Source organism: Aricia agestis, chromosome 13 (genome assembly GCF_905147365.1).
Source record: "Aricia agestis chromosome 13, ilAriAges1.1, whole genome shotgun sequence".
In the NCBI taxonomy this organism is placed as follows: domain Eukaryota; kingdom Metazoa; phylum Arthropoda; class Insecta; order Lepidoptera; family Lycaenidae; genus Aricia; species Aricia agestis.
The window spans coordinates 1,748,651-1,770,423 of record NC_056418.1 but is presented as its reverse complement, the minus strand read 5'-3'; the positions used below and the strand labels follow the sequence as shown (position 1 = coordinate 1,770,423).

The 21,773-nt window shown below is 36.8% G+C and overlaps 3 protein-coding genes and 1 long non-coding RNA gene across 4 annotated transcripts in view; 2 read left to right on the top strand and 2 right to left on the bottom strand.

Moving 5' to 3' along the window:
• The window catches only part of LOC121733356 (histone deacetylase 4), an 86,784-nt gene extending 70,465 nt beyond the window's left edge, over positions 1-16,319 (bottom strand). The window contains exons 1-2 of the mRNA XM_042123574.1: positions 16,135-16,319; positions 12,047-12,099 (exon numbers count right to left, since the gene is read on the bottom strand). Coding sequence (XP_041979508.1) covers positions 12,047-12,083 — 37 coding nt within the window. The 5' untranslated portion in view covers positions 12,084-12,099; positions 16,135-16,319. The remainder of the gene's footprint in view (positions 1-12,046; positions 12,100-16,134) is intronic.
• Positions 16,320-17,293: 974 nt separating this feature from the next.
• Positions 17,294-18,061, top strand: LOC121733360. The gene has a single exon (XM_042123585.1). The coding sequence runs from the start codon at positions 17,473-17,475 to the stop codon at positions 17,857-17,859; it is 387 nt and encodes a 128-aa protein (XP_041979519.1). The 5' UTR covers positions 17,294-17,472; the 3' UTR covers positions 17,860-18,061.
• Positions 18,062-19,464: 1,403 nt separating this feature from the next.
• On the top strand, positions 19,465-20,124 carry LOC121733062. The gene is made up of 2 exons (XR_006036486.1): positions 19,465-19,695; positions 19,949-20,124. It is a non-coding gene; the product is annotated as an uncharacterized LOC121733062 (long non-coding RNA).
• Positions 20,125-20,133: 9 nt separating this feature from the next.
• Positions 20,134-21,333, bottom strand: LOC121733061 (transmembrane protein 222). Its single transcript, XM_042123159.1, has 4 exons — positions 21,036-21,333; positions 20,752-20,962; positions 20,542-20,672; positions 20,134-20,257 (listed from the first exon to the last, which is right to left on the bottom strand). The coding sequence occupies exons 1-4, from the start codon at positions 21,167-21,169 to the stop codon at positions 20,179-20,181; spliced, it is 555 nt and encodes a 184-aa protein (XP_041979093.1). The 5' UTR covers positions 21,170-21,333; the 3' UTR covers positions 20,134-20,178.
• Positions 21,334-21,773: the final 440 nt, after the last annotated feature.

The following is a 21,773-nucleotide window of genomic DNA, read 5'->3' as shown; positions in this document are numbered from 1 at the left end:
CTATTTTTAGATTTAAGGCGTACACATAATAAATTAACCGTTGCCATGCGACTCGGCGAAAATTTTCTGCTAAGTAATTTAACGTAAATAAATTTCCATTGAGTCATTTGAAGCTCCATAAAAATTAAAGGAGTAGAATTATCAATATCAATACATAGAACAAATCAAAGTAGCTTTTTGTCTGTCCCTTTGTTTGTATCTTTAAAAGTAGACAATCGGGAGGACATGGGCTACTTTTTAATGCGAAAAAGGGGTTACAAGAGAAGATGATCACGAGGGCGAAGCATATCTAGAATATACAGACAGAGTATCGAAACAGAGAAAAAAGCAGTAGAGAAAGTGATATGAAAGTTTAATTTGATGAGTTTACAGCGGCCTGGAGCCGTGGGGTGGTGACGGTGGTGTGACATGATCTAGTGAGCGCCGCCACGGGGAGCGTGGCCTACATACGGAAAATGCAATTATCGCTTTTTGTTTGTAACATAATTCGTAAAAAGTTTATTTGAAAAGGTTTTATTTTCCATGTTGAATAATTATAAGTTGACCAGGTTTTCGTGTATTTTTTGTATGTCACGTCTTTATATTTTAGGGTACCGTAACTTATGCCGGTTTTTTCAATCGACAGATAACTTTTGCCTTAGAATTAAATTGGCTTTTTCATTCAAAACCTGGCAAAAATGTTTCTTGGGTAAAAATCATCTGACGAAATTAAAATCTGCCGTTGATCTAATTATTGTTTTTATTAAAAGATAATTTATATTAGTTTCTACTTTCTATTATTTGTGACCAGGGTCTTAACGAGATGTCAGTCTCGGACTACTCAAATTAAAGAAATCATAAAATCCCGTTTTATTCGAAACGACTGAAATAATAATACTGATAATAATTCCCCAGTAAATGAAAAACATAAATTAATCAAGTTCGTCTCAAACGTACACGTGTTTTGGTACTTAATTTAAAAAGTATTGATCGCTTAAGCTGCAACATTAAATCACTTTCCGAGAAAATACGATTTCAAAATTTCCAAGAAAGAGGAGTACTCCGTCCCCCGTCCCCTCCCACCGCTGCCACCAACCCCGCCCCGCGCCGCTCGGGACTCGCCGTGGGCGTGTGTTGACAAACTGAGGCGCTCAGTCTATTTATAGAGAGAGCCACGCCCATGGGGGGAGGGGCGCGCCCCCCGGCCGGAACCTCTCCCGGCTGCCCGCGGCCTTGACCTTCCGTATCCAAACAACCGCAGTCACAACACTCCCCCGCTATGGTTTTGGTCCCGGGTATGATCTCTGCTCCTCTCGCGTCCTCTGCTGGAGAAAATTAAGTCTTTCCTCGAAGGCATTATTAAATCCAACATCTTTAGACTTTCTTACCACCAGCCACACCCTGCTCCTTGCAGAGCAGCTGCTGTAGAGATGACGTCTACTATGTAACATACGAGTTCTTATCGTATACATAACGGCTTTTAAGGATATGATTAAATTGTTTCCTAAATTAAACGAATTGACGTATGAAATTACAAAATCTAGGAAGCTTCGTGTAACCATATTTGGTATTTTTGCGTCAACAACCATCCGAGGAAACTGCCTATCTGTGAAGGCACCACTGAAGAGCTGCGGTTGGGTGGCACACTTCTTGGACGCCTGTCGTGCCTGTAGTCTTGGAGGTGAAGAAATCTATTCCGTTCTAAGAACAGCAAATTTGATGTGAAACAAACTGTTGCTACAAAATTTAACAGATAGGTAAATTTGATTCCTGAGCACAGTAATTGCTATTATATTTTATCAATCTTATTTATCGTAAAAAGCAATTAACATCCTTTTTCGTTGCAAGACACAAGAGCACTCTCTCTTCCTTGTAACAGTGCAACGGATGACCGACACTACCGGTCAAAAATCAAGCACAGGATCTCCTATAATTATTGTTTCGGACAATATCTGGACCAAACTTAAAAATAACATTCATAAACGCGGGAATAGATCCCTATCGAGGTGTTTCTTCGAAAACACATTAGTGATTACTGATTAGGTACCATGTAGGGACCAGGAAGATCAGGTACCGCGGTGTCTGCGCCGTGGTAATGCATTTCGCCATTTTCAAACTCAAAACTCAAACTGATTTTTTTTTATTCAGAATATTTTTTATCAAATATTTTGTTCTTGTGCTTTTAGCTTGTACATGTTTTTTTCTTTCTGTCTTGTTTGTATATTTTACTTCAGCATTTTTTTTGTTTTTGGTTTATTGTTTGTTTATTTTTAGTGTGTACTGTGTATTTCCTTAATGTGCGAATAAAGCATTTATTATTATTATGTAACAATCCCAAATATTCATAACAATTTCGGACCGATCCTTACAAATGCCCAAACATTGGGCAACAGGTTTTGTAAGAGCGTGGGAGGACTTTCACATCAATCACACTGAAGACTTAAAAATTCAGTCGGAGGCGTGGCATTTGGTAATGTTGTGAAACTTTTATTTTATTTATGTAACCTTTTGCCCTCAGTATTTGCAATGCCGCTTGCAAAACCTGTTACAAATTACGAAAAATAAACATTGAAAGGTCACGAAAACTTTTAACTCTCGCCGAGAAATCAGAACTTTCGCTCGTTATGTAATAGAGATGTACTTAGCCCAGGAGAGTGAGGATTCCATTAAGTAGATAGTAGCTGTGTTATTGGTTCAAATGATGACGTCCGCACTAATGTCTAAACCGGTTTGTCTGTCACATTTTTAGGCTTAAGGTGAACAGCTTTTGGTGGAATGTTGTAAGGAGATACTTTCAGTCCTGAATAAGGATATAAAAAAGTTTCTATCCCTATAGAGTATAGACAAATTTAGGCGCGATTAAGGATTACGCCACTGAAAAGTTGCGGCATCTGCACCCTTCATCAACTCATGTCCTCAATTAAGTATATTAAACTTTCAGGATTCGTGTTCCAATCGAAAATTATCGATATCGAATCTAGTTTTACAAGACCAGCACCCGTAGCATGGCTACAGTAGAAATACGAAAGTATAGACAAAACAGCGGAGATAAACTGAAGGTGCCGTTGCGTTCCGATCGACAAAGAAATCAATTAAAATGCCACTTTATGATATAGACTATACATATGTAGTCCTAAAAATTCAAATAAAATACTTTCGTATTTCTACTGTAGCCATGCTACGGGTCCGGACCCAGAGAATCTAGTTTTTAGACTAGATTCGATTTCGAGAATGTTCGATTGGAACACGTATCCTGAAAGTTTAATATACTTAATTGAGGACATGAGTTGATGAAGCCGTTAACTAACAATTTGAGAACTCTCGTTTTTTTTTTTGTGCATAAATGGAGACTTTCGGACCATGAAAATTATTCATTTTTTTTGTTCCATATATTATCCAGATGATGAAGTAGATAAGTTACAAGGTTTGTTCAAATTATTAGGGAAAAAATGAGTACCTATTTGTTCTTGTGTTGTAAAATGTTGGTTACCGGCTTCATCATGTCTCTAATTTTACTCATCCAAAAAAGTGCACAACGCGACGCCGCTAAAGAACTGTCACTTGAACTGTCACTTAAATATGTTTGTTAAAATTTTAAAGATAGCTATTATAGGGCGTAGTAAAGGGGTATATTGTAATGAGTTGAGAGTTGAGACCTACGAATAATAAAAACAGCAAAAGTAATTCCGTCAAAAAACATGCTCCACAATACTTGTCAAAAAAGTGTACCTTAGGTACACATTTCAATACATTTGCAATATTTAGGTGACCTTGAGCGGTACTAGGCTGACGTTACATGACAGATCAAAAGGAACCAAATTTAAAACGGTAAACTATTCCCATACTAATGGGAGTTACGATTCCTTAGTTTTTATTATTCGTAGGTTGAGACACACTGGTTACCAAGTACAACGTAAGTTGAGACTTTAATTTAATAGGAAACGATGTAATGGCTACACTTTACGACACTTTGTATTGATCAGCGAGCGCATCTGCTTGGTAACGGTTCCGGAGACGTTCCTATAGTATCCTATTGATTTCTTGGCCAAAGCGCGAGATGCGGCTAGTAATACTCTTCTGAGATGAGTTATTTTTTTTAATGACATATTTTATCCCATTTCAAATCGTTGCAGAACGGTCACTCGCGGCGGTGGGTATGAGCGGGGGTGACGCGGGTGGAGACGCGCGCGCGGGGGCATGTCACGCGCGGTATATCAGCGTTGCCAGATTTTTTTTGTGCCAAGTCGGGACTTTGGAACTTTTTGAGTAAAAAAGCGGGATTCTTTAGTCAAAACCGGGACAAAGAAAAAAAGCATAAAATCAAAAGTTTTTTGAATTTTTATCTTTTTATTTGCGTTAAAATAACGTTTACGTGACAATAGATAACCAAAGAAAATCGCCAAAGAAAATCCACCCCCCTACCTCCCACACTCTTATCTTCAATACGCACCTTTCTTTCTCAGCTCGCTGCACGTACGTTCGGGCTTTCCCCGAAAAGCGGTACTGAGCCTGTCAGAAAAAATCGGGATGTCCCGCCAAAATCGGGACGTCTGGCAACGCTGCGGTATATCAAAATTTGGCAGAAAGGCCCTATAAGGCCACGCGTGTCACGGTCTTCTTAGGCGTGAACTAATATTCCTCGCATACAAATCTTTTTAGATTGGAACCCTTTTAAGATTGGAACTGTAAAAATACTTTCTTGGTGGTTGCGTATATCATAAGAACAATTCGAGTCAAGTTTCTATCTCTACGAGTTTGATATGAACGTTCTATTTAAATTCTTCTATTTTGGCTAAGTCGTAATATTGGTCCTATTAGTGAGGAAAATCCATTCGCTACGATATGTAATCATTTTATGGAAAAACCCCGGAAAATACATGTGGGAAGAGAATTTCTACTGGCCATAACATCACACAGGTGGCAGGTAAATACACACGCCTGGATGCCGGGGGTCCATTCCGTCTGTCGACTGTCATGCTACATAATTTACGACTGTACACACCATCAGCACACGTAAACAAAGAATTATCGAAAAGCATAAGTCCGTGGCGACACGTGGAAGGTGGCAAGGTCAAGGGGGCGTCGAACCGGGCGAGGGGGCGGGGAGCGGTGGGGCCCGGTGGGGGGTGGCGAGGGGGGCGCGGGCGCACTAGGGCTACCGCTATTTATATAGAATCGATACCGCCCGCTCGGCCGTGGCCTTGCCGGCATCGATCGCGGGCGAGCCCCCGGCAACCCTACGTACTCCGGGATACCGCGAGCCTTGGAGCGTCTTGGAGTCGGGAGGACGCGACGTGTTGATACGACTCCGTTTGGAGTTACGGCAGTGTCTTTTCCTTAGGGGGGCAAATGGATGATGGAAGGCTTTTGTCGCCTATGGACAACCCGCAACACCAGAGTTGCATTTTGCCTTTTAAGAGGGAATATTTTAAGGTTTATAGTATCGTAATAGTTCGGTAACACCTTTGACGGCAGAAGGCTACTAGCGCACGCTTGAGGACTGCCACTTATCATTAGGATTGTATAGATAGAATATAGATGTTTTCCTTATTCTGTCATCGGTGTATGTTGTTGGCTGGAGTATTATACCACTTCTGATAACATCTTAATATAATAAATCATCACTTAAAACCGGCATAAAAAGTAACACCTCAATCTATGTATAAATGTCCATAGACGGTGGCCATTAACATTTTAACGGGTTTGCAACTTCGAGGTGTTTGGAGTTTGGACAATAAAAAATATCCTTTTTTCCGCTACTAACCTACGAAATGAATTCCTGCTCACCCTCTATGACGAAGCATGAAGGAAACCGTCACGCTTCAACCACTGAAATGATTTTGATGAAGTTTGGTATGGAGATACTTTACCGTTTAATAGTTAAAATTCGTTTAACATAAATGGATGCTGTTAAGCATTGGTGTGTCATCCCACATCGGACTAGTTTTGAGTAATCGGTGTTTTAAGTTTTTTTGGAATAATCTTTATTTTCTGCTTATTTTAAGCAAAAAAATGTTATTGTGCGGTATCTTTTTTTTTTTGTTGAAATGCGTAGATTATGATTATGAAAAAACATTTTAATTTTACATTCAGTTTTAAGAGAAAACGTATAAAAATGGTTAATGCAATATTGCTATAGGGCTTATTACATAGCATTAATGTCCTTTGTGCTATTTTACATAAATGCAAAATTCTGATTTGTTCTTTCAATACAGATTTAAGTGCTTTAATTTTAACAAAATGTTATAAAATTACCTTGTCACGCCCAAACCGCTGAACCGATTCTTCTAAAATTTGGTATGGAGATACTTTGAGTCCCGGGAAAGGACATAGGGTCCTTTTTATTAAAAAAAATGTACGGTTCCCAGGCATTAAATAAAAATGATTTCAGCTTGTACGCTTTGGGCTACGTGGATTTCGATGATATTTGGTATACAGATACGTTATGTCTCGGGGAAGGACATAGGATACTTTACATCCGGGAAAAAGGTACGGTACCCGTATGATAAACAAAAATGATTTGCGCCTAAACCACTGAACCGATTTTGATGAAAATTGGTGTGCACATACTTTGACTCTCGTGAAAGGACATAAGATAATTAGTGTCTTGAAAAATGTACGGTTACCGCGTTATAAAATTTCCTATTTTGCGCCTAAGCCGCTAAACAGATTTTGATGAAACTTGGTATAGAGATACTTTGAGTTCCGGAAAAGGCCATAGGATCCTTTTTGTCTCGGAAAAATGTACGGTTCCCAGGCGTTAAATAAAATGATTTCTGCTTATACCCCTACATGGATTTTGATGATATTTGGTACTGCAGATACGTTATGTATCGGAAAAGGACAGAGAGTTCCCGCTTCTTCTTCCCTTCCCGCGCTTCCCGCAGAGTGCTCTTATGTATCGCGCACACATTTGGGCACTATAAAATTACTCCTGCGTAACTGGCCTGGTTTCATTGAAACCAGAGTGCTCTTGTGTATTGCGCATACACTTGGGCACTATAAAAAAATACTCCTGCGTAACTGGCCTAGTTTCATTGAAACGAGAGTGCTCTTGTGTATTGCTCACACACTTGGGCACTATAAAATTACTCCTGCGTAACTGGTCTGGTTTCATTGAAACCAGAGTGCTCTTGTGTATTGCGCATACACTTGGGCACTATAAAAATTACTCCTGCGTAACTGGCCTGGTTTCATTGAAACCAGAGTGCTCTTGTGTATTGCGCATACACTTGGGCACTATAAAAATTACTCCTGCGTAACTGGCCTGGTTTCATTGAAACCAGAGTGCTCTTGTGATTGCGCACACACTTGGGCACTATAAAATTACTCCTGCGTAACTGGCCGGGTTTCATTGAACCCAGATTGCTCTTGTGTATTGCGCACATTTGGGCACTATGATATTACTCCTGCGTAACTGGCCTGGTTTTATTGAAACCGGCCACCGCCCCGAAATCGGTGTGGGAGTTTTTTTTATTTATTATAATTACCAGCATTGGACATTGGGCATAATTATTGAAATACTCGTTAGTCTAATTAAATAATTAATCTGATTGCAAACTAAAATAATTAGAATACATTTTATACATATTATTACTAATCAACTTACGGGTAATTTCAGATGCACAATTACTTCATCAATCTGATTAATTTGTAATGTGATTAAAATTACTAATTACTTTTTGCCTAATTCTGCACGTGATAAACTAATTATTTCTACATTAACTAAATTTAATCAAAATCGGTTCAGCAGCTTAAACACAAATTAATAAAGTTTATTGCATGAAAACCGAACATTTCCCATGATAAAAAATATTATCCTATGTCCTTCTCCAAAACCTTACGTAATATCTACATGTACTCAATATCGATATCTTATGCCAAATTCACCGTTGTTGACTGCGCGGGAACCATACATTTTCCGGGACAAAAAGTATCTAATGTCATTTTAATTGATTCAAAGTATCCGCATACAAAATTTTATCAAAATCGGTTCAGCGGTTTAAGCGCAAATCATTTTAGAAACATAGTACATAAATGCTGTATACAAAACCTCACTAAGAGGAATAAGCATTAACCGTTTTTGTACTCTAGAATATGCTACAGTGGGTTTTCAAAAAAATGGATTTCACTGTCGTAAACCTTATGTTATAAAGAACAAAACTGCGTTATTAACTCAAAACCCGATTTTATGTGGGATGAAACACCAATGCTTAACAGCAGCCAAATAGTCCGGTTAACGAATGTCTCAAAAGAGGTGTAGAGTGCGTGAGCGGAAACCTAAACGATTTCTACTGGAACTTATTCAGGGTGATTAGGGACAAAACATACTAAAAGTCCTGACGTCTAGGAGGTGAGCCGGAGGGAGGGGGGGCGACAAAGGTCTAAATTTTTGATTTTTCGCCAATAACTAAAAAAGTATGCGTTGTAGGTTGTAGCAAAAAAATCTTCTATGATGAAATTAAAGCTTATTAAATTCTCTATAAATTTGATTCTATACAGTTTTTCCAAATTCGTTTTCGAACTACACGTTCAGGAAAGACATCATGAATCATCGGGAATGAGCTGACCCTTCAAGAGTGAGGGTAAAAAAATGAAGGTAATATCTTGACGCATTTTCCCCTTCTGTCCATACTTTATCATTCATGGACTTGGTTTACTTCATTATGAACATCTAGCAACTTTCGACTTCCGTCTTAGAGCAAAATTAGAAAATATTCGAAACGTGGATAGAGTTGAGAGACATATTAAAGACTAGTCTATGACGCCCGCAACTCCGTTGCGCCAAAGTTCGTTTATCGCGCGGGAACCATACATTTTTCCGGGATAAAAAGTATCCAATGTCCTTTCCCGGGGCTCAAAGTATGTCCATACCCAGCAAAACCGGTTCAGCGGTTTGGGCGTGAAGAGGTTACAGACAGACACACTTTCGCATTTATAATATTACTTAGTATGGAAGTAGGGATATGGATAATGCCCGGTTTCTAAGGGTTTTTGACAGGAGCTATTCTTCTTCTTCTTCTTCTTTTGGCGTAGCCTCCCCATTTAGGAGTTGCCAGCGTCAGAGTTAAGGCGAAAGATGTGAACAGTTATTTAAACGTATTATAAACTGATTGCCATGCACTGGGCACGGGTGATGAGTGATGACTTCATGCGACCATGCAAATACAAGATATAATAATGAAACCGAAAAAACCAGAACAAGCAAATTTAAAGCAAAATATTGTTTCTTAGCCTTTAAATATAAGTACACAGAGTAAATAAACATAATTACAATATAAATATATTAAATAAAAGGAAGAGAATTCATATTACAACGTGATTATGAGCAATGAACGAGCATAAGATGTCTATAAATGGAGAATATACTAACGATAAAATAGATTTAAGAGACATGAGCTTTTCTATAGCATTGTTGATTTGTCAACATTTTGACGTTAGCCAATCAAAAGAGCGCTATTCTCAAATTGCCGAATCCTCTCCGTAGCGGTCATTGACCCCCAGTCAAAAAACTTGTCGAATTTCAACGTTTTTGATACAAACCGCAATTGGAAATAAAGTTACCTATAGATGTTTCTAATCTAAGGGCGATATCGTGTTTTTCATACTCGATGAGAACCGAGTACGACCTATATCATTTCGAGTTCCAACTTATAAAAAGTAGGAAAACATTCTAAGAGTTACCAAGAGGTTTTCCGATGACTCTATAAGTAAACTGAAAATTGAGAATTTTTGATTTAGCCCCTAGACTAACCAGGTCAATGACCGCTGGGTACATCTTATTTTAAACATTCTTAACCTCAAGTAAATAAGTAAAACATACTCTTCAATATTCATACCATATGAAAACAATGAAATACAGTATTGGACCAAACTGTACAAAACGTTGTTTAAAAATGGAGGTTATTTTTTACCGACTTCCAAAGAAAAGGTAGGTAATTGTTGGTCTTTTTGTATTTTTTATTGCGTGTAATTTGTTAAAAAATCCGGTGGCCCCGCTACCTTATTAGTATTCTATAAAATTTAAATAATGGTCACACTTTACTACTGTTCGTCCGTCCGTCGACCGGTGGGCTCAGCTATTATTTATCATAAAACGCGTATACTAACCTGCTCCACATTTACACTTTTAGGGAAGTTCAACGAATAAGATGATCATAGGCCAGCTATAAAATAATAATTGATAATAACTCCCACACCGGTTATGCAGAAGTAATTTTATAGTGCCCAAGTATGTGCGCAGTACACAAGAGCACTCTCTATTCCTTTTTCTCTCATAACCCAGTGGGACGGACGACCGATACAACTGGCTAGAGATCAGGCACAGGGCCGACTTTTTACATGCCCATCCAACGCATGGATCATCTTATTTGTCAGACAATCAAGTGATCAGCCTGCATTGTCCTAACCAAACTTGGAAATACCCCACGACCGAGTCAAGAGCCACGCTCTTAACCACTGGACCACGGAGGCGTTAGGTTAGGTTACTAGGCCTGCGGCCCGCCGGGACTTTATCAGTAGCCCGCGTGAAGTTAAATTGTTTCAAGATGAGTGAAAAATGGGGTATTTTTGGTGTCCCTAACAGAAATTGTTTGGTATGGTCGTGAAAGTCGAGAAACCTTGACACTTGAGTCCCGAGATAGGGACATAGTGTAGTTTCATTACGGATTTTTTTTCACATTGTATAAAAATACACACGAACGAAATCGCGACCAACATCTATTCTAATTTCCGCAAGGATCGGAAGCCACCTTTATTCACAGAATGAAGTCATATTTTTCCAAAAATATCTCTCTTTTCAGTGCGTCGTGTACGAGAAAGGCTCTCTGGGCATCCACGCGGCCCTACGGAACCCAGGAGGAGGGGTTGGGGGACGATGTTTCAACCACCCCAAAATGTTTAAAATATAAAACACGATTGCTCTATTTTTGTTTTTCCCTTTTGATTTTGAACACAATTTTATTGTGCTGGCGCGGCCTCGAAATTGGTTAAAAAATTGTGTTACATATTTAATTTCAGTTGTACCTTAAAAAATATTTTGTGTTTTTTACCCATCAAGATTCAAGCCTCATAAGCTAACCGGTGAGCGAGACACAATAGAATAACAATAGATTTTCAAGACTCTACGATCGAAGGATCAATAATATTATAAGTCGTGTAAAGTTAATGTTAAATTATTCATTGCTCGTATAAGGGGAGAGGATCTCCTTTTCTGTGGGAGAGCCATGATTCGGCATGAATGGGCCGGCTCGACCGGAGAAATACCACGGGCTCACAGAAAACCGGCGTGAAACAGCGCTTGCGCTGTGTTTCGCCGAGGGAGTGAGTTTACCGGAGGCCCAATCCCCTACCCTTTTCCCTTCCCTACCCTCTCCTATTTCTTCTCTACCCTCCCCTATTCCCTTCCCTTAATCCGCGCTTCGAATAAGACGTTTTTATACTCAAGTCACTGACCTCTATTAATAATACACTGGACAGGCTATGCCGTACAAAATGACAGCTATTTCTTATGCCGATTTGAAGCGCCGCGGTGAGCGTACTGTGAACTAATTTATATAGAGAATGACAACCGCCATTTGCAAAATAGTAGTTCCAAGTACACTCACTACTTGCGGAACTAAAATCGCCATACTAAATATTTAAGTAGTTGGTATCGAGTATCGATAAATACTATAGCTTTAAACTCATGGTAGAGCTACTGGTCAGTGGTAAGCCTTTAGAAAACTTTGGATATTTATCATTACCAGACAACGGGCACAAAATGATGTTGGGCGGACAAAGAAGTTACATTTTTACTAATGAATTAATTATTTGTGGCAACTGAGTCTTGAGCCTCGACCTTCAATTTTCATGTTATTTAAAATTCAGAAAATTAAAATTTCAAATTTTGTACAGCTTAAAATCGGATTTCACATTGAACTCTTTAACCTACATGAATACTGTTCTGTCTTTTGTAGTTTTACATAGTTCTCAATTTAATTTAATTAAGGCTTAAATTAATAGCTCATTATCCGCTATTTTTTAAAATCAATTTATTTTTAAGGCAAAATAAAACTTTGACACTTACCTAGGTTCAAAGGTGCTTCTTCGGGATCGTCCGACATACTGGAGTGAAGCAATCTGCATAGAAAAATATTTTATTTTAGGAGATACCATGAGACATAAAGTATACTAAGACTGGGTTGCATCAACTAACTTTAACTTTAACTGTAAGTTTAACTTTAACTTTGACTACAGTGCAAAATGTCAAATCTTTGGGTAAAGTTAAAAATGGACGCCATCAAGACGCCATATTTAACTATAACCATAGAGCTCGACAAGGTTTTAAATGCATGTGGCGAAAAAAGGAACTAACGCTGTCATCATACAAAAACCGCCATTTTTGACAGTTCTCCTTTACCAGCAGCGCCCCCGCCCACGCGCATTTATTACCTTGTTGTATCAGCTGTCATCTGTCAATTTCTCCGGGCAAAGTTAAGGGTAAAGTTAAAGTTAAATTTACCTTAACTATAACCATAACTTTAACTTTACCCACGCCTCTGGTGCAACCCAGTCTAAATAATAATAAGTTTTAACACACAATATGAGATAACTACAAATCTCATTGAAAGGAAACTATGGGAAGCGAAAGTAGGAATATTCAATATTGTACCCTTGAAGAAATTGATTCAAACATTTGGTTGGATTATGTTAATTTTTATAATAGTAGAGGAGGGGAGGGTGCTATTTTTGTAGTCTCTCGAGCGTTATGGAGACCTAGTAGGTTTGTACATTGGGCAAAGCTGATAAAAAAATAATAAGAGCTTTTTTTTATTTTAGCGGTGGGTTAAGAAACTGCAGCAATTTGAAATCCATTTAAAAGAAAATATATTCAGAAAATTGCTTATTTAGGTAAATTATAAATATATTTTAGACAACAAGGACTAAATCATTTAGATTAGAGCAAAATAAAATATCTGCGAAGCTTAGTTAAGAAAATATGAATTTTATATTTTAAAATGTCCCTACAGGCTTACCTAACCTTTGAATAGTCAGTGCTTTATATGGAAGCTTCTTTGGGGTATACTAAACATACCCTATCTTAATCTGACAGCTCCGACGACATTTCAATATTTAAAAAAAAATGTTTTACCCACCACGTGAGAAATCTGATTTCTATACCATGATCATGTCGGAAGCCTATCCAAGCTTAATCTGACACGCTCGAGCTACTCCCGAAATCCCCTCTTCCCCTCCCCAACTATAAGTAATTTTTGTAATTGATAATAAGCTACGAATTGTTTCATTTTTAGGGTTCCGTAGTTTAAACATAGATTCTACGTTATGTTTGCGAGGGTCTGTACTAGCAAAAACACGATATCATTCTCTTGATAGAAAAAAAACCGGCCAAGTGCGAATTGGACTCGCCCATGAAGGGTTCCGCAGCAGCAATAAGGTTTATTTCTATGAAATTAATAGGCTTTTGATTTATTTTAATAATATTTTAGTTGATTTAATAAAAGTTAAATTAAAGTTTACCATTTATGACGTATAAAAAAAAACTGCTTGCTAGATCTCGTTCAAACCAATTTTCGTTGGTAGTTTTTATTTATTCTAAAAAATATATGATGTACATTACTATGTACATCATATATTTTTTAGAATTATCATTGAAGTATACTACTTTAGAAGTTGGAGGGGGGGGGACACACATTTTACCACTTTGGATGAGTCTGTCTCGCAAACTATTCAGGTTAGAAAAAAATGATATTAGAAACCTTAATATGATTTTTAAAGACCTATCCATAGATACCCCACACGCATAGGTATGATGAAAAAAATTTTTTTTGTTTCAGTTGTACCTATGGGGACCACTAAAATTTTTAATAATTTTTCCATTTTTGTATCAAAATCTTAATGCGGTTCACAGACTACATCTACTTACCAAGTTTCAATAGTATAGCTCTTATAGTTTCGGAGAAAAGTGGCTGTGACATACGGACGGACAGACAGACAGACAGACAGACATGACGAATCTATAAGGGTTCCGTTTTTTGCCATTTGGCTACGGAACCCTAAAAATCACAGAGATAAATCAAATTTTCACATTATTTTTATCCTTCGATCGCGGATTCTTGGAAATCTATTGTTATTCTGTTGTTGTCGCGGTCACCGGTGTCCGGGACTTGATAGGTTCAATTTATTACCAAAACAGCACATTCAACTCAGTCTATATTTTAATTCATAAAAGTCTATTACCGAGAAAAGTGGCTCTGACATACGGACGGACAGACAGACAGACAGACATGACGAATCTATAAGGGTTCCGTTTTTTGCCATTTGGCTACGGAAGCCTAAAAATCACAGAGATGAATCAAATTTTCACATTATTTTTATCCTTCGATCGCGGATTCTTGGAAATCTATTGTTATTCTGTTGTTCATTATATTACAAGGTTCAAACACTTACGAATTTTGTCTGTAAAGTAGCCGAAACGTCGGGATTAATAAAAGTGCTCCGCGACAGAATCCGTAAGTGTTTGAACCTTGTAATATAATGAGTGATACTCGCGTAAACCTAAGGAATCATTATTCTGTTGTTGTCGCGGTCACCGGTGTCCGGGGCTTGATAGGTTCAATTTATTTTTTAAAAACAGCACATTCAACTCGGTCTATATTTTTATTCATAAAAGTCTATTACTGAGGGACTGTACTAGCGGATTTTAATTTTTTTGTAAGTATAATATTTATCGTGTTAATACGAAAAAAAACTACTTTTCCGTGTCGTTCTTATATTCACCTGAATGAATGTAGGGCAGAGTGAAGAGACAAGGACGATGTTATATTGTTTGCTTTATTCGCCTCCTTAATCGGCGGCTTGGTTTGACAAAACGCGAGCAATATACGTAGACATCCGCCATTCAGAATCAACTTCATAGTACCATCGAGGAAATTGATCCCTAGGAAATTGACAGACCTACGTCATAGTCCGTTTATGTCATAACTGTGGTCGGTCAGTAGGATTTGAATTAACGCGACCAAATTACTTGGGTCCGCCATCTGCCTATGAATCAACTACATATAGTACATTATTTGGGAAATATAGTATTAGGTACAAAGAAAGTATTATTTCAACCAAAACTAAGCAAAGACTGAATATAGCAAATCAAATAAAATTAATAACAGAAATCAACTTGAGTATAATTATTATTATTGTTATCTTATCCTCACAATGCAATGGTGTAATTGTAAATTTACAAAGGTGTTACCTACATGACATACTAATTTAATCCTGTACTCTTAAATGAAATCCATACTTCCATACATAATATTATAAACACTGAAGTGTGTCTGTCTGTCTGTCTGTTCTACTGTCCGTCTGTCTTTTTGTCTGTCTGTCCTACTGTCCGTCTGTCTGTCTGTCTGTCTGTTACCTCTTCACGTCCAAACCGCTAAACCGATTTTTCTGAAATTAGGTATCATATACTTTGAGTCCCGGGAAAGGACATAGGATACTTTTCTTCCCAGGAAAATGTACGGTGCCCGCGCGAAAAACGAGTTTTGGCGCAACTGAGTTGCGGGCGTCATAGTAGTGATATAATAAGCTTTACATTTTAAAAACATATTATTTAAAAAACATACAATATATTATAATCATTTCATTAAAAAAACCAGAGAAATTATTGTACTCCGGGAGGTCAGGAGGTTAAACATTATTACCAGAGTCACCCGGGAAATCCCGGAGGGTTGAATACACTAGCTATGCCCCTGGTTCTATCTTCAATTCATTTAATCAAAGCATATAAGTAATATAACTTGAAAAAATGCATACAAAAGTAAATAGAATAGATGAAATCTAAAGGTTACAAAATATGTTTTAACTTTAAGGAAATACTTATATTAAACTGTAAATTCTAATTTATAAATTATTAAGTTAACTTGGCGTATGAGTTTATATTTTTAGACTGGAAACGAAAGAATCGGTGCGAAGGTCAACATCTTGTTTTGATAAATTATTATTTTAAAACAACAAAATCATGCGAAAAGAGCAATTTAAGCCAAGTTATGAAAACCAACATTGCGCAAAAAATTGTAAAAACTATGATATGACCTGCTCAACTATATGCTAATGCAAAAATTTATATTGAAACGAGGGAAAATTACCAAATGTACTAACCCGTTTTTGACCAGCTGGAATTCCAGGAACTGCGAACCGGTTTAACCACACACACTTACTACCAATATACTTATTTCTTATAGAAAAAACATAGTTTTACTTAAAAATTAATTAACACATACATAAACTACAGTATTATAAAATACACGTAAATTTTCTTTCATAACAATCTGATACGAATGTTTTGATGAGATTTTGACGTGAAGACATGACAACAGACATGACTTGGACATGACGGAAATTTTCTTCTTCTCGTTCTAACCTATTATTAAGACTGGCAGCATTGTTTTTACGCACTCAGATTAGAAAAATATCCGCAAAACTGACAGCTCGAAGGCTCGCTTCGAGCCGGATCGATGGAATTAAATATGTCAAACATGTCATTTCCTTCGAATCGGAGTAAAACTATCGAGCAAAACCGTATGTGAGTACCTACTACCTACTTAGCATTACTATGAAACCGCCATAGCATAGACCACGCGCACCTGCCAGCGGCCACACCATACTTTCGACGGACGCCGCAACCTGGCCGCCGCGGCCCGGCCGCTAGTGCGCACCCGGGCTTATTCCACCTTACTAAATTTAGAAGTCTAAATGATTCAGTAACTAAATTTAGTCAAGTGGAATAGCATTTAGAAAGTTATTAAATTAAGTTTTTGTATTATTTTTCTTAAATAACACAATTTTACTAGATTTTTAATGTGTAATATTTTATATTGGTAGGATATTAACCATTATAATTTAAATAATAGATAATTCTTTATCGTGCACAAGTGTAGGAAAACGATGCAATATCCAGAAACGTGCTTTTTTGTGTTCCCTCCAAAACTCCATCGAAAGTTTCAGTGAGGCGTCTACCACTTTACTGAATCGACCGACTTGACTTTTACTTAGACTTGATTAAACTTTAGACTTGACCACGACCTGACTGTTGACACTATAGAAAAACGAGGGTGAACATGACTAGTGATTGGACAGCACTAGTCATTGGACAGATGGGATTTTTGTGCTTTGTCTAATGACTGGTACTGTCCAATCTACTAGTCATTTACCCTACTCGACAGTCGGCACTGGCCATGGTTAAATAGCCAAAGTGCCATAATAAGAATAAAAAATCTACAAACTGACGTTCCTAATTTGACAAGCGACAGAATCCAAATTCTGACTCATAATTTTTGTTTGCAAATTACAATTTCGTGCATTGTTCGTGCACATATTATGGTTTTATAGGTACATTAAATCATTAAAATCACATTAAAGTCTGTGCTAGCAGTAACAGAAGTAGTGCTTCCTATAAGCTTTAGTACTTGCTTACTAAAAAATAGTTCGAACCCTAGCATGTTTTCATTCTTCGGTAAGAAGAGGGCTTCTCCTGTAGAAGACGAGACACCTCCTATACCCGGACCGAGGCCCGACGATGGCTTCGTCGTCGTAGAGCCGGCCCCACCTGGAGGCGGATTGTATCCCAGCATGGGAGGTTCGCCGTATACAAGAAGGCCCGCGCCCGCGCCTCCCCTGCCGTCGTCCAGCGTGAGAATTGATCAGACGTTCCACTACCTACAAGGAGTTCCGTTCTCTCTGTCCCGGGACTTGCAGCTGTCACTGAGGAAAGATGTGTATGTGGTGGAGATTGGGGATGTACTGACATTTTTGATGAACAAACAGAGGATCAATAACTATGACTATGACTTCAGCTTGGAGAAGAGTGTTTTAAAGGAATGTTAATGTCTTAATATGAAGAAAGTGATTCATTATGATCTTAAATATATATAAAGAAATCAAACTTGTTCAAAATATGCGATTAATTGTTGATCATTTCATTGTATTATGTATGGAAATAGGCTTTAATTTGTATCCTAATAAGTGATAAGACATAACTATGAACATTATTACTTTAAAGTTATCTAAAAAAATATTATAAGTAAAAGAGTCTTACTATTTCTAGTGCCTTATTATTTCTATATCTAAATAGTGTATACCTTATTATGATTATATTGATTTATGTTTTTTTTTATCTGTGTATGGCACTGATTCATGTCTTATTTATTTATTTAAATAAAACTGAATATTAGAACACATTTTTAATATTCATGGCTTTTGTGTATAATACATTACATGGAGAAAACATTCAAATTATGTCTTCAAGACGATATTTGTACAAAAGATCTAAAATTAAGAAACAATTAGTCCAGATATCCACCTCTCAAGATACATGATTTTATACTAGAGAATTTAGATTCTCAATTTTATAGAAACATTTGTTAAAAGTAGAATAATTTAACTTACATAATAATATAATGGATCATGACTTATTGACTAAACAAAACTTGGAATGCAGTTTGCACACATGTTATGGTACCGATCACTGCGGCAAGTGACTGCGACCAAAAAAAATTCAAATAAACTACCACTTTATAACATATTATGCTATAGGTTTCATTTTGCTCTACACCACTATAAAGCAGCAGTTGGTCTAGCAACCAATGGTGGTTGCTAGACCAATGTCGGTAAAAAAAGAAATTAAGATGTAAACAAAAACTATTTAAATACCTACACCAACTCACGTATGATAAGACTGAACAATTGCTGATATGTAGGAAAATAGGTTTTGTTCTTATTAAACCTATGTCATAAAGTAGCATTTTATTTAAATTTTTGTTGGTTGCGGTCAGTCGCAGCAAAGAAAGTCACCTTTAGAATGAATCGATATATATGTCCATTAGTAAAAAGATTATGACGGCTACATAGTAGTAAAACAGTCTTTGAATAAGTTTCATATTTAACAATTTTAAGATGTGAAATGTAGTTCTAAAAGTTCCATGGTAGTGATCAGACTTTAGACAAGACAGGAATGATTATTATTTATGGTTAACATCAATTTTTTAAGATCTGCAATTATTTAATGTACCTACTCTACTAGTTATATGTATATATTTAAAGACTCTGTCTTTGGTGTGATAGAAATTATCGGGCAAGTGCGAGTCAGACTCGCTATCGAATTGTTCTGTACCGTTATAGAGCAAAAATAGGCCAAAAATTGTTTTTTGTATGGGAGACCCCCTTAATTATTTTTTATTAATTATGTAATAAAGAACACATAATTATAATTAAGGACTTTGTGAAAATTTCAAGAGCCTACCTGTTACCATTATTGATATCAAGCAAAAAAGGCCGAAAAAAAAAAAATGTTTGTTGTATGGGCATACCTTTAAATATTAATTATATTTTGTTTTTAGTATTTGTTGTTATAGCGGCAACAGATATACACAATCTGTGAAAATTTCATAAGTCTACCTATAGCAGTTCTTGAGATACAGCCTGGAGACAGACGGACAGACATCGACGTCTCAGTAATAGGGTCCCGTTTCTACCCTTTACATACGGAACCATATAAGTAATGTACTTTCAATATACCTCCTTATTTATAAAAATATTTACTTATTATCAAGTAGCTTGTACAATATATGAGAAAAAGACAGCAACATGGACTGGCACACACTTGTGTAGTTAATATTTTCATAAATATTTTTTATTCGATCAGACCCCTAATTTTTCATATAAGTAATATCATGGGCGTATATATAGCTTTGAAAAGGGGGTAACGTAAAAAAGCGGACTCGCCCATGAAGGATTCTGCAGCAGCCTAAATACCTACTCTGCCTATAGACACGCTCCACAGTATAATAGAAAAAAAATACATGTACCTCACCGATGAAAATCGGTGGGTATATAATATATTGTCGATTGGACAAGTAAGATGGATAGTAATGTGGGGGAATGGTCCGGACCCCTCCCCCTTATATACGCCCATGAGTAATATCATATTTTCATTCCAAAATCTTAAACATCAACCATCACCACTGTAATATACTTCTAAGTTCTATGTATGACAATACAACCTCCATAATTTAAAATAGTTCTATTGTTATATAATAAAAATCTGTGATTTACAACCTAAAACTTGATTTGTAGTAAACTGAACAATATTTACAAATAAAATTTTCTTTACAAATGTTTTTTTCACAAGTTTGCTTGTTGTGTGGCTTATATTGCAGCAGCCAATCCGCAAATGAAAGCAACAATAATCACAAATGGCAACCATGTCTTAACAAATCCACCAAAACTGTAAAAAGGTAAAAAAGACACTATTACAAAAGATATATAAAAAAGTGTAGTTTGATAGGAAATATGACAAGTCTAACACAGCCCTATTCTGTTTCTCAGCCTCGATTTCTTGGAGCGCTCAGTCAGTATAGATAAGCAGCCTTTGCTATCACATACCCAGACTATTATCATAGGTCTATTGTTACAGTCTTAAATAAAATCTGAGCAGTGCATTAGATGTTATCCATAGATTCCATTGCCCTTTGAGTTTGGTAAAAAAAACAGAATCAAATAATAACTTACCTAACATATTTGGAGAAGGGTATCATATACAGAGCCAGCTTTACCATATTCCAGTTCTTGCAGCCATTGTAGCTCATAATGTTGAGAGCTGTGGCCACATGAGAGTGGCAGTTATCATAGAATATTATGTGCTGTAAAGATTAAAATGTAACCAATAATAAATATATTTTTTATTATATAAAAACAACCTTGTAATAAACTTTTATTCACCATTCTCTTTTTATAGATCTCTGAAGCTTCTGCAACTGCTGCATCCCACCCTGCCTGACCATTGTTAGCTTTATGTGGTGACAGTTGCCAGTATTTAGTGGGGTTCCCAAATGCCATTAAATCTTCAGACACATAATATGGACCTGCGAAATCTCTGATTACTCCATTGGACATGCATATCCCCATGTGGCCAAGGAACGGAAATATCCACCTGTTGATACAAAAGATTAAGTATTAGTTTTTGCAGTAACAAGACCAAGTATTTTTAGGCTCTTTTTACTTACGTTAGCACAGGTATGGGGGTCCAAACGATGCAATAGGGATATCTCGCCCGACCATGGTCAATAGGATCCATGAGCACAGCTTGTTCGCGATCACTGAGGTCTAGTGGACTACCAGGACTCTGATCACTGTTCATAATGAAACAACGCTTAAACCATCCTAACGTTGGAAATAAATCTTGACTCAAGTCTCACAGGAAATGTTTCCAAGAATCAATTATTAGGATACTAGCCCAATTTTATTATTTTCGAGCTATTTTATCTCGATTTCAATATAAACCTTGAAAAATTATATTTTTATTTTCTTCTTCTACTCCTTTAAGTTTTTTGATTAAAAAGGCCTTTTGCCATTGAAAATTGAAATAGAGAGCTTTGTCCACACTGTGCCTTTTTCTGTTCGTCAAGGGCATGCGTTATAGCGCAGTCAACAGCGAACGTGAGGCATGCCCGCGATGCATGCCCTCTGACCGTATCCAAAACTTAAAAAAAATAATTTGTCACTTGTACTGTGTACATTATAATGTACAAGTGGCAAATAAAAAGAGAAATGCTCAAAGTCGTGGGACATGGTATTGAGCAAAAAAAATGAATAAGTAGTTTCAGTAAATTCATGTGTTGTTATTTTTTACTCATAGGTCGTTTGATAATTTCCCAAAAAATATTATAATAATACAGTAAATGATTAATTTTCTAGTAAAATTAAATAAAAAACCAAAACATAATCATTTTTAATGTATGAAA

Excerpts from the sequence above, each read along its gene's own strand:
- LOC121733360 (XM_042123585.1), top strand. The coding sequence starts at position 17,473 with ATGTTTTCATTCTTCGGTAAGAAGAGGGCTTCTCCTGTAGAAGACGAG.
- LOC121733061 (XM_042123159.1), bottom strand. The coding sequence starts at position 21,169 with ATGAACAGTGATCAGAGTCCTGGTAGTCCACTAGACCTCAGTGATCGC. Across the intron at positions 20,963-21,035 it reads ACCCCCATACCTGTGCTAAC|GTGGATATTTCCGTTCCTTG; the intron begins GTAAGTAAAAAG and ends TTGTATCAACAG. Across the intron at positions 20,673-20,751 it reads AGATCTATAAAAAGAGAATG|CACATAATATTCTATGATAA; the intron begins GTGAATAAAAGT and ends TAATCTTTACAG.